The 17,177-nt window shown below is 38.3% G+C and overlaps 1 protein-coding gene across 3 annotated transcripts in view; it reads left to right on the top strand.

Moving 5' to 3' along the window:
- The window catches only part of TBC1D4 (TBC1 domain family member 4), a 211,094-nt gene that overhangs the window by 129,419 nt on the left and 64,498 nt on the right, over nt 1-17,177 (top strand). For all 3 annotated transcript variants that reach the window (XM_081286339.1, XM_081286338.1, XM_081286340.1), the window contains exons 2-3: nt 13,767-14,351; nt 15,987-16,076. In XM_081286339.1, the coding sequence (XP_081142465.1) occupies nt 13,767-14,351; nt 15,987-16,076 (675 nt within the window). The remainder of the gene's footprint in view (nt 1-13,766; nt 14,352-15,986; nt 16,077-17,177) is intronic.

Below are 17,177 nucleotides of genomic sequence, written 5' to 3'. Positions count from 1 at the left end.
CGTCACTCAAAGTTCCCTCTTTGTCTTGTGATCCTCAAAACACGAGGAATCACACATTGAGGCGGCTTTGAGCTAGTCAGGTTAGTTCCTCGTACTGAAGCTTTACCCAAAATAATTTTTTCCTTTGTGTCTTTTCCCTCTTTAAAAGGAGAAACCCTGTTTTTCTTTGCACTGTGTCTACCCCAAATTAATGAGGCACTATGATGAGATTGAGCATCCCAGAGCAGACAGGCCAGTAGCTTTCTCAGCTCTGGTACTAAGGGAAAGACATGTTGCTGAGGGCCATGTGTCTGGACAAGCCTTTCCCCATGTGGATCATTGCCATGTTGCTGTCTCTATAAAAATGTAAGTTAAACACCACCAGAATGACAGGTTCTATTTGGAAAAAATGTTTATAAATTTCCATGGTGACTATAGATGTAGCTTACTGATATTATCACTGGAAGTGCTTTGCTATTTTGGGTGACAAGGAATAGTTACTCCCATGGCTGTCTTTGAGGGTTGGTAATAGAGTTTCTCTTTCTTCAGTTGGGATAGTTTTGAAGCACCCAGTCGGATCTTCTTTTTATTAATACATGTTTTTGCAACTTTGACTTGAGTCCTTTCTTTAGAATCATGCCATGATTGAAATACTTTGACTTACTGATGTAAGCTACATTATCACTTCATACAGGCCCATTATTAGCAATCACTAAACAACTTTTATCAAACTGCCTTTCCTTTGTTGAAAAGCCAAGACTGATGCCTTTTCTCTAATGCATCCCTGATAATTATAACAAGAATACAAATTGTTTCTGATGTCTCTTCTTTTGAAATAGAAGTTTAAACTAGGCACATGGCCACCGAAAGCCAATACTACATTTTTAAGCAACTCTTATTGCTAGAGGTTCCTCGGTTAATGGTCAGTGGAGCCCAAGTGGATTTATTGTATGACAACTTCCTTAAGAAACCTTCCTGAAGAGATTGTCTATTGTGTGTGTCTGTGGGGGGCGAGGGATACCCATTTTTCTCTTTATTCATTCTTTCTTCAGATTCTGATGCTTAGAATACAGTTACCCCTATTTTGGACCATAGGGTCAAAGCCTTCAAGGTAGAAAAACAAGAAAGAAGGAACCTGAGTTTTTGATAACCTGAGGATATGATGAAGTGCCAAAACAGCCCCTCAGCCCTAACGGTACATTTAAAATAGAGGGAAATAACTTGTTGTGTGTTATCAGTTGCTGCTCTGGATTTCAGTCAGGTAAATTATTGAATCCATTCCCAGTGATTGGGGTCCACACATTATATGTCATGTTGACGGATTCCTTAACTGCTGTTTATGAAGATGGTAGTTTTAGATACTGTTGGCTGTGTTAGCATATGTTCTTATAGACTGTATACTAGGTAGGACTCTTAAAGACAGGGGTGAAAACCACACCACCCATGTGAAAGGATCCTGGGGTGGTGTCCAGAATTGTAGGAGGCCAGAAGTTCATCTTTCAGCCTGCAGCCAGGGACATGACCCCACCAGGACTCCTTTCCCTTTCTTGGGTTTACTTCTTTTTGCCTCTTGGTTTCACTTACTGCAGACTGGCTTTTTCTGGGGAAGGTATGTGGCCATCTCTGGTACTAGGCTAACTCAGATGGGAAAACAGCTGCCCCTCAGCTTCTGATGGAAAGATATTAGGGAACAACTCAGACTGATCTGGCTGGGTCACATTCCCATCTTGGTACATGTCATAGAGCAGCTTGTATTTCGTGCTCTTTATTGTGGTCACTTTGTGAGGGTTGGGGAGATTGGAGCAGGGGAGGGTGCATGAATTGGCAGAGTTCACTGAAACCATTTGTTCCAAGTAATGGTGGATACTGTTTAGATAAACCAGTGCCTATTACAGCAAAATCATTCATAAGATGATTTTCAGTTAGAATCATCTTATTCTTTCTTGGAAGAAAGATTCATGTGTAAAAAGTTAGGGCTGTTAATTTTCTTTGAATTTGGCTTCTGACTTTGAAGTTGTGACATTTGGAAAAATTGAAGCTAAGATAGATAAATCCCTTATTTGGAAACATTAAAAATGAATTCTGGCCATTTTATCACACCATACAGTTTAACATTAGTAACCACTGAAAAGATGTCCTTAATTTCTTTTATCTTTGTTCCTATTGATTATAATGGTAATATTGGTGAATTGCTATAATCATGAATCCTTTTAATATAGATGTTAATATAGAAGTATTTTGGATATTAGAGTATTACATCCTGAAAAAAATATTTTAATGCCACAAAATCAATTTAAACTTCCAAAGAAAGAGCTGATTTAAGGAATTAAAAATCAACATGGTTGACATACATGAAATTAAAAAATTTTTTTAGTTGTTGATATACCTTTATTTTTTATTTATTTATATGCGGTGCTGAGAATTGAACCCAACACTTCACACATGCTAGGCAAGTGTACTACCTTAAGCCACAGCCCAGACCTTGATATACATGAAATTTGAAAAGTAAAAAAATGCCTTTTGGCATACTGAGTTACCAAGGTTTACTTAAAATCTTAACAAATCATGAACATCAATTCATTGAAAGGTAATGGTGTCACAGGGCTGAGCTTTGCTGAGGGGAGAAGATACAGTGTGCTCTTTCAGGTTACTTTCAAGTGAAATAGTAACATTTCAGAGACCTCAAAGCTAGAAGTTTATTGCTTGTGACAGTGCATATCATATTTATTAATCTGGTTTCAAGTCAGATGTCCATGAGGTACATTGGAGCATGTTCCTTTTCCAAGGAAGAAGGAAAGACCTCAAGTTTTTCATTTTCCACAATTAAAGATAACAGGAAGATCATGATGTTTGAGGTTAACTTGGAGTACACTTTGCCTTGGTGTAATTTTGCCAGATCACACAAGGGGAGGGGAGGAGGGCTTTGATATTTTTTAACAGTCCATGTCAGCTCCAAAGATGTCCTTTGTGATCAGACACTTTCCTAGGTAATGTTCAGTGTACTCCCAAACAGGAGGAAGGAATGAGGACCAAAAAGACAATCTTGCTGCAAGACATCATAGTATGAATTTTTCATTGTCTGGAGCAGCTGTATCAGGCGCACTGTGTTATGACTCTTGTTTCCAGGAGTTTAATTCTACTATGAGGGTTGGTGACAGTGCATTATAGAGCTTCCAAAATGAACAGTGGAGAACAGTGCTCTTCCTTTATCCGTGAAAGGTACCAGTCCTGGTCAGAGATTAAGGGTCTGGTTGCTTCTGTTGCCCTTCCTTGAAGCCCACTTTTGTAGAGAGGCATTTCATCGTGTTTTCGTTTTTATCCTTGGGTAGGATGCCATTAGGGTTTTTCTTCTTCAAAGAAGGGAGACATTCGTACCTTTAGTGATTCATGGTAATGTTTACAAGTAACTGAAGTCTTGGAATACGTATCCAAGAAATGTCGTATTACTTTTCATTTGCAACGTGAAAAATCTGTTGTGGTGGTATAAATATCTGAAGTAGTATGGAAGGGCCAGGACAAAAATAGGTTTCTGAGAAATGTGTGGCATTTGTGTTTCCTGATAATATTACAACTTTATCTACTGATCTCAGCGAGAACTTGTGGTGTCCAGATCCCTCTGGGCTTAGCCTTCGCTCCTTTGCCTCTTTCCCAAGGCCCGTACATTGCACAACCAAGCCTCCCTCACAGGCTTGTTTCCTTGTGAGTTCAGAGATCTCATGAGTGAAGCTACTTACTAACCACCCGGTTTTCCATTTTGTTTAGATGGCCTTATACTTTCATAAGTCCTGATAAAGGAAAAGATCCTTTATTTATTATATCCTATTTGAAATCACTTAACAGATCAGATTGTCAAATCCTGATTGTTATAATTTTTTCAGTCTAACTTTGTTAACCTACTCATTTTATCTCCAAATTTGTTTAATTAGATAAAATTCCAGTCAATTTGATTCCTAGTAGTTAATTTTATAAACCTAAAATGTGAACAATTATAATAATGTTTTATAAAGTGGCATTTTTTTTCTGTATTATATGATACTGTTTTGAATTTTGTTTTTCCCTGTCCTAGTTCATGTAGGAAAGAGCCCTCTAGTGTTCGTTGGAGGAAATACAACTGGTATTGAACTAACATCTGGTCCTCTATATTGCCCCAGAGGTGACAGTGGGGTTAACACATTGAATCTTCCCAAGTTAACCAGTCATTGTTGTTATGGGTGGATTCGTGTCTGCCTTCAGAATTCATGTGTTGAAGTCCTAATTCCCCCCCAAGGCAGAGGCAGATTCTGGCAGAGGACTAGCAGTCTGAAGATAGTTATCATTTTAACATAGATATTTAGCCCACCCCGTAAAACTGTATATTATTAATATCTGAAGAATTGAACTGTATACTTTTAAAAAAGAGTGATGGGCTGGGATGTAGCTCAGTGGTAGAGTGCTTGCCTAAATTTTTGTCTGAGTTTGATTCTTAGCACCACACACTAAATAAAACAAAGCACATAATAGGACCGATTTGATGAGTAAGAAGCATCCTGTTAAATAAATAGGTGTTAGTTTGATCTCACAATGTGGGTGCTTTGTGCTTGTGTAGAGGGATATGCTATGTTTCAAAAACATGGTTCTCCAAGTTTCATTTAAGGGCTATTTTCAGGGCTATTTTCTTAGATGCTCCTACTGTGTTACAATTGAAAATTGAAAGATTAACCTTCTTGATTACATTTATAATCAGTATTATTTTATCGCTTTGATGACTTTGTTTCTCATTTCACCTTTAAAAAGCACATCCATATCCAGGAAAAGAAATACAGAATTATTTTTCACAAGTGATAAACAACTTTATCATCAACTGTGCTGTTTGTAAAATAGTGGCTTTTGCCTAATTACATGCAAACTTTTTCCAAAATGTATTCCTTATAGAAATACAATTTATATAGACTAGCTCCCAGTCTCTTCCTGGGCATGGAAAGCAGTTTATCTGCATGCTTTCATTTCATGGTACAGATTTTCTCTTCATCTTGCCTGATTCCTGAGCTTATCGAAGATGCTTGAGATAGATCTGTAGTGAAACCTTAGGTTAAAATGCAAATGGCCCCAGATGAGCTCAGAAGGGGTGGTTTGAGGATCCCAAAGACAACTTCAACTCACAATTTAGCCCACAGTCAGCCTTGAATTAAATTTAATGAGCCAGGACTGGGATTGAGCCTCAGCGGTAGAGCGCTCGCCTAGCACAGGCGGGACCCGTGTTGGATCCTCAGCAGCACATAAAAAATAAAGGCATTGTGTTGTGTCCATCTACACCTAAAAATAAAGAAAAAAAAATTAATGTGCCATGTCCAATATTCTATTAGATCTTTCTCCCCATCTTCATCTCAGCTCATGAGCATGCTTTCTGTTTTACGGAGGAAATGGAAAGTCAGAGGAGAAAGTCTAATATTGGCCCATATCTCTTTATGTTCTGCCTTTTCTCTTTCCAATAAATCGTCCCCACCCTTCACTCGGTTCAGTCTGTTCCCTTGCCCACTGAAGAACATTGCACCGGCAATCCTGCCCTCTTTATCTGGATCTTCTAATTCACTCTGGGGTCTTCTCTTTTGGAAATGGTCATTTCTTCCTTTCTTCCTTCTCTGAGAGAACCCTTCTTGACTCACTTATTCATCCAGTTCCTTCCACAGTAGCTTCTCTGTTCTTATTGTTTGGGGATTTCATTCTTTTTTTTTTTTTTTTTTTTTTTTTTTTTTTTTTTTTAAAGAGAGAGTGAGAGAGGGAGAGAGAGAAAGAGAGAGAGAGAGAGAATTTTAATATTTATTTTTTAGTTATCGGCGGACACAACATCTTTGTTGGTATGTGGTGCTGAGGATCGAACCCGGGCCGCACGCATGCCAGGCGAGCGCGCTACCGCTTGAGCCACATCCCCAGCCCCGGGGATTTCATTCTTGAAACCATCTTTTGAATAGATTTCCAGTAAGATTTTTGCCCTTAGCCCTTCCACCCCCACCACAACTTTTTCTTGCAAAGTCATGCATGTTCTCACATCGGTGACTCCCTTCCTCTTGGATACCTTTCTTACCTGGCTTCAGGATACCATACTCAGCGGGTTGTACCCTGGCTCTTGCTGTTTTTTTTTTTTTTTCCTTTGTTCACATCACTTCATCATCTAAACTATAGAGCATCGTGTGCCTCCGGGTTTGGTCTCTGGAAAAACTGCTTTCTCTGCCCAGCTCTCTCTGTATCGGTCCTTATCCCTTCTTTGTCATCTATATTTATTCTTGATAAAAATCCTTTAATCTCATGGCCGAAAATGCCCTCTCTATCCAAGAGTTTTCTATTGCAGCCTACGTCTCTCCTCTGAGCTCCAGACACATATTCAACTACCTCCTGACATCTCTCTCTGGATGTCCATAAGCTTCTCAAAATTAACATGTCCAAAACTCAGCTCCTGTTCGCTTATGCCATACCCTTCCCCTGACCTATTTCATTGCAGTTCCATTTTTCTGATGCCTCTAGCCAAAAACAGTGAAGTCGTCCTGGCCTCCTCCCCTCTCCTACACCCCATATCAGATCCACCAGTAAATCATGTTGTCTGTACCTTTAAAAGTCTGTCACCTCCCTGGCAGTAGCTCCTGTGTGAGCCACCAGTGGTTCACCCTCCTCCAGGGCACTTGTCCATTTTCCTCACAGGGATCCTTTGAAAACAGCTTCAATCATGTCATTTCTGCACTCAGCACCCTCCCAGTGGCTTTCTGTCTCACTCAGAGTAAAAGCCAAAGTGTGTTCAAGACTCTATGGGATTTCCAGCTCTCCTGTCTCCTGCGGTTGCCTCATTTGTCGTCTGCTCCCTCCCTTGCACCCAGGCCCACTGGCTTTGTACAGGTTCCTGAGCATGTTCCAGGGCCTTGATGTTCTGTCTGCCTAGAATGTTCCTCCCCCAGATATTTGTAGGGCTCCTGTCCTTGCTGACCTTAGATTTTTTCCTCAGGTATCATCTTATAGAGAATCCTTTCTCTAAAGTTGCAATGATTCCTCTGCAAATGTTCTGTCCTTCTCAGTTTTTCCATTCCTTGTGTTATTTCTTCACTGTCTAAAATATTTGATATTTTACTTATCATTTATTATTTTTTTCTCCCTTTCCCCCACTTAAATTTCAAGAGACAGAGATGTTTACTTAGCAAAAGCTTCTTATTTCTTTCACACTTTCCCAGCACACGTCAGAATTATGTTTTAGACTTAATTAATCATCGAATGCTTTCATTGTTTCAGCGTTTTTAGGCATCTTTGCACATTTAGTTCTATTTTCCCAGCTTTACCTCTGAGATAAGCATTGCGATTTCCATGTTGCAGATGATAAACCTGAGACAGAGAGGAGAGTGGTGTCTTTTTTTATAGACACTAATGGGTCTGGAGTGCAGCCTTAAACAGAGGACCTCTAACTCCATGTTATGTTGGCCTCTGATTTTGCTAACTCGAGCATCAAGGCAGCAGCAGTTAGACAAGTGCTGAGCTGTTAGTATGTTTGGAGCAAAGTGGCTAAGAACTAAAGCCTGGACTGAGAGGAACTGTGTTGGCGCCTAGCCCAGGGATCAAAGACAAAGCTACTTGTGGGACTCTGGTTTAAATCACAGAGATACTGTACCCTGCTTTCTTTGGCCCCAAATAGCTTAGTCTTTCCCAATCTCATTATTTTCCTCTTCATTGGTTTAGCTTTTGATGTAGACAGTTTGTTTCCACATCTGTAAAACAAGATAGGAGGGGACCAGTGATTTTTTTTTTTAAGGGCACCTTTGGTTGTATAATTCTGAGATATTAAAGTCACTGTGCTACTCTTGTTTGTTTTGATTCTCAGTCAAAATGAAAGGTCATTTTAATGTGGAAACTTTAAAATAATAATTTAGATTCTTAACTCATTAAATACAAAGGATCTCTGAAGTACTTTAGGATGAAAGTTAAAATGAAATGGTCAGACAGTGTCACTTTAAAAATGACAACATGAAATATGCTTCCGAGGCACCTGAGGCTGGAAAAATGTTTCCTTAATACAAATGAACTGTTTCATGACCTGGGTAAGCCTTCCATCATTCTCCATTATTGGAAAATTAGATTTTGAAAAGCCTAATAGAAATGATACATCAAATGACCAAATTAGTCATTTCTTAAAAAAATGCTAAATTTTACTTCATACCATTGTACTTTTGGCTTTTTCCTTGGTTGCCTGGAGACTCTACAAACTATTCTTCATCGTTTCTTAAGTAAAGCAGAATCATAAAGGAAATCTATACTTCCCCTAAAGACATGCATTGCTTCCAAAACAAATATATTTCTTTTCCATACTAACTCTGAGGGAGAATAATTTAATTATCCATATTAGGAATTTATTTCAGCTTGTTTGTTTCCTCTTATTTTTCCCCCTTAACTAAGTCTTATAATTATTATAAAAAGGTTAATAATGAACCAAGCAGTTAAGAAGCTCATAGCAATTGTAGAAGATGGAGCAATTGCTATTTTTTGTTTAAACATATTTTAGGAATGGTATTCTCACATTCATATTTGTATTCTCTTAAACATATTTACTGAAGTTCATTTGAACTCTGTAGGGAAAAAAACCCAGAACATTATATCATAGATTAATCTTCTCATGTCACCACAATTAGTAATTGTTGGACACTTGTGATTATTTAAACAGTATAAGAAAGGCAGTGGTCATCAAAATTAGAGTGGTTCTTTTTAAAGGAAGCTAAAACTTTTGCTCTTTGGTCCTGAACAATCTGTGTATTTCCTGATTGTAGACTCAGGAAATACTTAACTTTTGAAGCAATAACGGTTTCTCTCTTGGCTGCATAGTGATAATGTGGACTTAATTACAATGAAACTACCGTTGGCTTATATAAAAAGAGAATTTCGTAAGTGCGTCAAAGTTCTAAAAATGAGGACGACATCAGTTTGACCTGTGCAGTGTGTTTATGAAAGACACCAGTGTTCAAGTGGCTTCCTGATCAGAGGTATATATATATATTTTTTTTTCAGTGCTTTTTATGGTATCCAGATTTTTTCCCCATGTTTGTATAAATCTTTAAAACATCAGCGTGAGGTAGTTGTAGAATTTGTTTCCTTTTGAAATTGGGTGAAATGTAGTTTTAAAAATACCGGTGGATCTCTGGGAGCGTGATAAGTAATTATTATAATATTGCCTTGCATCAAGGAATCTGGCAACAAATTTTTGGTCTAGTCTGAGCAATTGCTTTAATGTCTGATTCTTGGTACTTGAATCTCAGCTGTTTTATTGAAGTCATTGAAGGTGTAAGGACAAAATACTTGCTAAAGGTGGCACTGTGCTTTTTAAAAATGCCATGAGACATTTGCAAAAAGCTCTGTTTGTTTTATTGTTTGTTAATTGGTTAGTGTGTGTTAATGAAAACAATACCCAGCATTTCTGGTTTAATAATTAACATTAATTTTCCTTTTCTTGAATGTATGTTATTTTACTCTAAAAGTAAATACAGAATTGAATCTAGGTGAAATCTTTTTGACCATCTATATCGTTCCTCCTTCATGTTGCTCTAGGAAAAAACTCTAGTCTGCAGAGGTGAAACACCGCCTCTCAAAAGTACTGAGCAAAAGATTGGTATAGCTGGAGATAGAATATAAACCTCTTAGTGCCTAGTTTTGTGGACTCTTTTTTGTTGTTTACATGGTGCCACAGAGTGAAAACCTTGCCTTAGATTGGCTGTACATCTGCATCCAGCTATGGGATTTAGGCAGAGTCTGTGCAATGGAGTTATTTGTAATTAGAATATGAATAACTAGAACACATAGTTGGAGTAGGTAGGTGAGGGGCTCTGTAGCATTTGGAGACATTCTGGAAACACCATCACTTTCTACTTTGGGTGAACAGTGAGCACAGTGAGGAGACATGGCTTTCCATTTTTAAGAGGGCCAGATCTCTTAAATCATCAATATATAATTCAAGACAATTTACGAATCCTGTTTCAATCCTGGAGAACTTACATCAGCATTCTGGGTAATTGTCTACTGCTTTGCATATGCCTCTGTTTGCTGATCACATTTATTCAAGTTCTTCTGAGCACAGACCATTTTCCTAGTGGTTGCATGGAAGAGCTTTAGGAAGAAACAAAATCATCTCAGCTCAGTCTTTCTCACTTAAATGCTTACAGTGTAGTGGTACAGGAAAGAGATGCTGGAAAGATACAAACATACACAAAGGAATCAAGTTCATTCAACAATATTTATAATTGTACAGATAAACTTGGTGGTAAATGCTGCTGGAAGAGAATTCTGATATTTAAAACACTATGTATATGATAGAGATGTTATTTCTCATGGATTCTTTAAGTAAATGCCTCGCATGTTTTTTGAGTTCTCTAATAATCAATTTTTTCTTCTATTATGGATATTTTACATTATCAGTGTTTTCCTTATAGTGTGGGATGAGTGTATAGACAGGGCTGTATAATGCTAAATTTTATACTGTAACTTTCACGTAAAGATTAGCAGGAACAGAGCTGAATGTTGTTAGATCATTTTCTCAATTAGAGTCTCTGCATAGCCAGTCATTGAAAGTTGAGCTTAGTCACAGCCTGGGAGAAGGTATTAAAGTAACTAGAATCTGTTTCATGGTATAAACACCTCAAATTATTGGAAGATTAATTTACCTGCTCAATTCAGAATTTAAGATGATAAGCTTTGCTTATATAAATTGGGTCATTTTCTGAATTGCATTTAGGTGTTGAGTCTTGTGGCCACAAGGAGGAGTCCTGGGTAACTATAGAACTTCCATAACTAATCAGATTTTCACTTGAGAGATATCAATATAACAGTAGTGGAAAAAGGCAACCAAATAATTCAGAGGATTTGACATGACTAAGGAGGAACTGGCCACTTGTGCATTCTCACTTGTAGACTGTGACTCTTCAGGCAGCACCCAAATAATACCAACAGTTGTAATAAGATAAAAACATCTACAGATTTTTTTTAAAAAGGCCTACAGATAATAATTCTGATTCTCTAGGAGGCTTAGGAGCACATAGGTTAATAGTTAGATGAAAAGTGTTTTATGAACCTGAGTAATGAGGGCGAATACATCATTCTGTTAGGGCTTTGCTGAGTCCCCTGGAATCATCTGCCTTTTTGCAGGGTCGAATATCTCCTCACTTACGGTCCCATGCTTTGGTCTCCATCAGGTGGTTAGAGTACACGACAAGAAGAAAATGGCACAGGGCTAAGACTGCTAGTTAGGTGTTAGCACAGACACCTGGCTGTGTCCCTGAGACATGTTGAATTGTTCAGGGTGAGTCATCGAACCTTCTGTACGAGGACTTTATCCTTTCATACGAAATAGACGGGCCAGCTGAAATTCTTGCAATTTTTCAACTTTGAATGCTCTAGCAGTGTATCCCAAGTAATTACGTGAAATAAACTAAATTTCTAGTTTTAAAATTGGTTCTAGAAGATGTAAAGACATATCATAGATGTCCAAATATGAAGCAACCCTGAACATAAGTGGTTTTTGCCTTTTTCCAAAGATAACAATTACTAAAAAGTTTTTTTGGGGGGTACCAATCACTTACTGAGACCCTATTATGTACCAGGAATTATTCTAGGCTCTGGGGAAATAATGGGACACAATGGAAGAAGAAAGGAAGAAAAATTATGACCCTCTTAGAAGCCATACCGAATGGTAAAGATGTTACGCACTGTGGGGAGCAATGGAGCAGGGGAAAATCCAGAGATGCTGGCTTTCTCTGTGTGTGTGTGTGTGTGTGTGTGTGTGTGTGAGCAAGTGTGCACACGTGCGTTGAGTGGGAGACACATGGGGGCACCGTCTAACAAGTTGAGCTAGAGTCAGGTGGATATTTGGGGTAGGAGCCTAGTGTTCAGAGAATTTTAGGTAGGCAGCTGCCTAGCATGTTGAAGAACTAGCAAGGAGGCCAGTGTGGGTGGAGCAGAGTAGGTGGGAAGAAAATATAGTAGGAGATAAGATCAAGAAGAGTGAAAAATTGCAAAGTAACCATCTAAAGTCTGATGAAAGATGTGTAACTACTGACTGTGCAGATTTAATCTTTATGTCATACGTGGTTGGTAAGGACCACGTAGGGTGATGCAAGGATTGTGGGTTTTACCGTTTAGAAATGGGGAGCTATTGGAGGGTTTTGCAGGTGAGTAATGTAGGAGGGACAAAATTTCTCTTTTATTCTGTTAGGTTCCCCAGCAGGGACTGACATGAGACATAGTAACATGTGATAAACATACAAATTTTATTTAGTAATTTTTAAATGTGACCCCTTACGAGAAAATACAAAGACCTAAAGAAGCAGTCAGGGTAACTGTTTTCATAGTAGGTTAGACAGAGAGTAGTAAATTATGAAAACCAGCCAGGACAAAGGGTTTGGGACATGGTGATTAATTGTGTAAAAGGGACTAAGAGATGGGCTATTTTAATGTGGCTTGTTTGGCAGGTTACTCTTGACCTGAACCCTTCCTTCCTTTGGTTCTGGGGGGACATCTTTCATGTGGGAGATGTCTTCTGCTTTCAGGAGAAAAAGGAGGGTCAGAGTGCCCTTGTTGCATCTGCTGTAACTCACCTGCTGTTATTTCAAAATAATGGACATGCCAATGTGACACATTTTGGGGTGGCATGCTTTGGTTTTCTAAAGAAACATGCAAGAAGTTTAAGAAGGGTCATTTTGGCTTTTGAAAGGAGGTTGAGGGATGTCTAGGAAACCTAGTTAAAGTGTACTGCAGTAGACCAGGTCAGAGGTGATGAGTGGTGTCACTCTGTACGCATGTATCACATTTGCTGTCTGTGTTCACTTGTTGATGGGTATTTGGGTCATTTTCAGTGTTTTGATATTGTGATCAAAGTTGGTATGAAGTTTTGCACACAAGCCCTTGTGTGGGCATATTTTCTAGTCTTAGAAAAATCTCTAGGAGTGGAAGGGCTGGTTGTGATGTAGATCTGTGTTTAATACCAAAGAAACTGCCAAAGGGCTTTTTAAAGAGTGTGTCATTTTACATTCATTCTGCATACAGTGTATGAGAGTTCCACTTGTTTCACACCCTTGCTGGCACTTACTTTTTTGATGTTAGGTTTTCTAATAGCAGCAGTGGTATCTGGTTGTGGTTTTAGTTTGAATCTTCCCTAATGGCTAACACTGTGTGTTGGGTTTTAATCTCTTTATCCAGAATGTTTGTTTTATCCTCATTGTTGGAACTTTGGTTCCTTTCTGTTAAAACTCATTAAAACTTTTAGAAGTTATCAAAAGATATATTATGTTTTATTAAAAGTTTATAGTAGCCTATATAGTCTTATGGTTTTGTTTTTGGAAATTAATTCATTTAAAGTGAGAGAGTATAATACTGGTATTAAGTTTCAATCTATTTATTCATTCATTCATTCATTCTGGTACCAAGGTTTGAAACCAGGGAACTCAATCACGAGCCACATCCACAGCCCTTTATATTTTTTATTTTGAGTCAGGGTCTCATTAAGTTGCTTATGGCCTTACAAAATTGCTGAGGCTGACTTTGAACTTGTGATCCTCTTGTCTCAGCCTACTAGGTTTGAATTTTAATAAACTTACATTGAATTTCAACTTTACCTTGAAGTCATTTTTGTCATATAGCATAATTTAAGTTTCTGCTTTATCTTGTGCAGGGTTTATTGCTTCCTATGTTCTGCCATTTAGGGTGAAAATCCATTTCATATGATAATAACAGGTCTAGGTAAACATAAATCATCTGAGAATTTTCTGCTGAACAGGAGTTTCAATTTTTTTCCTCAGGTTCCTGATGTAATCAGCAGTATAAGGCAGTTATCCAAAGCAGCCATGAAAGAGGATGCCAAACCCAGCAAAGATAACGAGGATGCCTTTTACAACTCTCAGAAGTTCGAAGTCCTGTACTGCGGAAAGGTGGTGGTGACTCACAAGAAGGCCCCATCCAGCCTCATTGATGATTGCATTGAGAAGTTCAGCCTGCACGAACAGCAGCGCCTGCGGCTGCAGGGCGAGCAGCAAGCGGATCCCGGCGAAGATCTGGTGGTCTTCGAGGCTGAGTCGCCTGGGTCCCCAGGAGACAGCTTGCCAGAGGAGGTGGAGGGCCTTGCCAACAGCCGCCCTGCGCTGCCCGCGGTGGCCAGCCAGCCCGCCCTGTCCAGCTCCCGTGTTTGTTTCCCGGAGCGGATTTTGGAGGACTGTGGCTTTGATGAACAGCAGGAGTTTCGGTCTCGGTGCAGCAGTGTCACCGGAGCCCTGCAAAGGAAAGTTCACGAGAACACCCAGAAATCACAGCCTCGAAGGAGACACGCGAGCGCGCCCAGTCACGTGCAGCCCTCGGATTCGGAGAAGAACAGAACGATGCTGTTTCAGGTACCAGCACCCGGTGCTCCCGGCCGGCTCCAGCACACGTGGCTGGACAGGGCACTTTCCTGCCTAGTTCTTCCTGCTCACTCCAGTAGTTGTGAGAAAGAATCCAACTTTCATGTGTTTTCCCCTCAAATGCAGATAGTCCCCGTGGGGAAAGAGCGCACAGGAAACCTAGAAGGCGAGAGAGGTAGACATAGAGCATGGGCTGCAGCCAGGAGAGGAAGAGGAGGAGAAAGGGCTAATGAGAGGAGTGTCATGGTGACCTGGTGGAACCAGGGATGGATCACTCAGTATTCCATGATTAGTCCTGTGATGGATGCTCTTCCTACCTATCACCATTGTCTTGAGTTGATTCTTAAAGATTTTTTTTTCTTTTCTTTTTAAAATAACTGCAGAGAGACAATCTTTTCAGGATTTGAAGAGGCAATCTAGGGGTATTATTTGGCATGGAGAGAAAAGATGATCTTTCTAGAGAGAAAGATGAAAGCTCCACAGACTGCTAAGTGTATTTCAGAAGAGAACACATCAACTTACTCTGCATACCAAAGGGAAGGTTAGAGAAACACGACTGGCCCTCATCGTCCACTGGATTGATGATTGAGTGATTTGATGCCAGCCATGTGATGGGTGTAAAAAAAAGAGTTCTTAATTCTAAAAGTGTTTTTGAATGTCCTGCAGGGTACAGAAAATGTCAAACTCTACTTAAAGAACTTAAGTTACAACAGTGTTTTGTAGATGGTCTTTCATCTTCAGCTTGTTAACATTTGAGTTTTCTAGAAAAAACAGAATGACTTCCCTTTTATTCTGCTTTAAAGAACCCCAGAAGGAAATTCCATGGTGTACTTCAGTAAAGAGTCCCAGTGCATAATATTTGCTTTATCAGAAGTTCATGTTAAAAAAAAAGTGCATCCTGTCCCCACCCTGCAAAAAAGTTCATCTTTTTCGGGGCCAGGGGTCCTCTAGGCTCTTGGTTAATGATTAATGTGCCTCTGGTCTTTCCTTTGGTGATATGTTTAAGTAAGTTTTCGGGCTGTCACATTTTCTCTTTTTCTTAACAAGTCATAGTTCTTACTGTTAATTTTTCTGAATGGCTATTTAAAAAATTTTTAACTTAGTTCAGTTATGTTTATATCATTTCATTGAGTATTTGGGAGAAAGAATGATTATAGTATAAATAAATAATTGATACTTTCAGAAATTATGAAATGAGGAACGATGGCACATTTTTTGAAAGGTGATTTCTCATCTGAAAAATATTTTTTTCATCTCATAATTTAAGAGCAATTTAATTTTCATTATCTTTGACAAAGAAAAGGAATATTTTGATATTACAAAACTGATATTTGGAGTCAGAATATTGGTTTGAGGGGTTGGGGTTGTGGCTCAGTGGTAGAGTGCTTGCCTAGCACATGTGAGGCACTGGGTTCGATCCTTAGCACCACATATAAATAAATAAAAGTTTTGTGTCCACCTACAACTAAAAAATATTTTTTAAAAAATACTGGTTGGATTGCATGTTGGAGAACATGTGGATATATCAGGAATTTGAATCTATTATTGCTATTTGAATATTTAGTAGTAAAGTAAGATGTTAGATCCTTGTGAGTTGAAATTAACTGGAGTACTTTTATTTTCAAGGTTGGGCGATTTGAGATTAACCTTATCAGTCCAGACACAAAATCAGTTGTGCTAGAAAAGAATTTTAAAGATATCTCCTCTTGTTCTCAGGTATGTATTGAGTTGTAAAATAGTTTTTGAAGAAACCCATTAAGTTTTTTTTTCCACAATTATCCACAGAATAACTGGGCATAAACTCCCTCACATTTTAATGTTCTTTAATTTTTACTTTTTTAAAAATAAAATTTGTTATGAAAAATTAAAATTTGTTCATTGTTTATGTAACAGATCCTGTCCAGGTCCCTTAGTGTCCATCCTAACATTTGTCTTCATACTAATAAGCTCTTTCTCTTTGTCATGACACTTCATCAAATCCCTTCCACTGCTGGAATTTTTTGGTGGTGAATTCTTTTCAAAGTACTTCACAGTTAGTGTTCCTTAACCTTGGGCAGTGGGACTTGTGGGTATAACTGAGTCATATTTGCTCTTTATACCATAGCAGGTAGTAAAAGGAGAACTAGGGTTTTCAGCTTCTGTTAATGTAAATTTTAAATTTTGAAAAGAACATTTTTAGTATTTTTGTTCTTTTATTTTTAATTCACAAACTATGTATTTAAATGTTGTTAAAATAATTGATACAGCCAAATGTGTACAAGATTATAATGTTAGGGAGTTATGGCTCAGTGATAGAGCACTTGCCTAGCGTGTGTTAGGCACTGGGTTTGATTCTCAGCACTACATATAAAATAAAGGTCCATGGAAAACTTAAAAAATATATATATTTATATAAGATTATAATGTTAGGCATAAACTAGCATCCTAAGGACCCAGGGATTGATAGTATTTTTTTCTATTATATGGATACACAAAATTATTTTGTATGTATCAACATTCTGTACTCTAGTCACTTAGTGACACATCATTTTAAGAGGAACATATATTATGCATTTCTAAATTCCGATTTTAAGGACACAGAAATGTGGTAGAAATTCTTTTTGGTACCAAAGAATTTTGGAAAATTCTTAATTTACCCGAGAAAGAACTCATTAAGTATCCTTATGATATGTTTACTGGGAATTTCTATAAGATCATAAGCTCCACGAAGGCAGGTATTTTATGCTTTGATGTCCTATTCTGTGAGATGTTAGAATAAAATGAAACTGTTACCTTAGGTGTTTGGTAAATGTTGAGTGAATGGGCCCTTTCTACATA

This window comes from Spermophilus citellus (assembly GCF_964194105.1).
Source record: "Spermophilus citellus genome assembly, chromosome: 1".
Classification (NCBI taxonomy): domain Eukaryota; kingdom Metazoa; phylum Chordata; class Mammalia; order Rodentia; family Sciuridae; genus Spermophilus; species Spermophilus citellus.
This window is presented reverse-complemented; position numbering and strand designations above follow the sequence as displayed.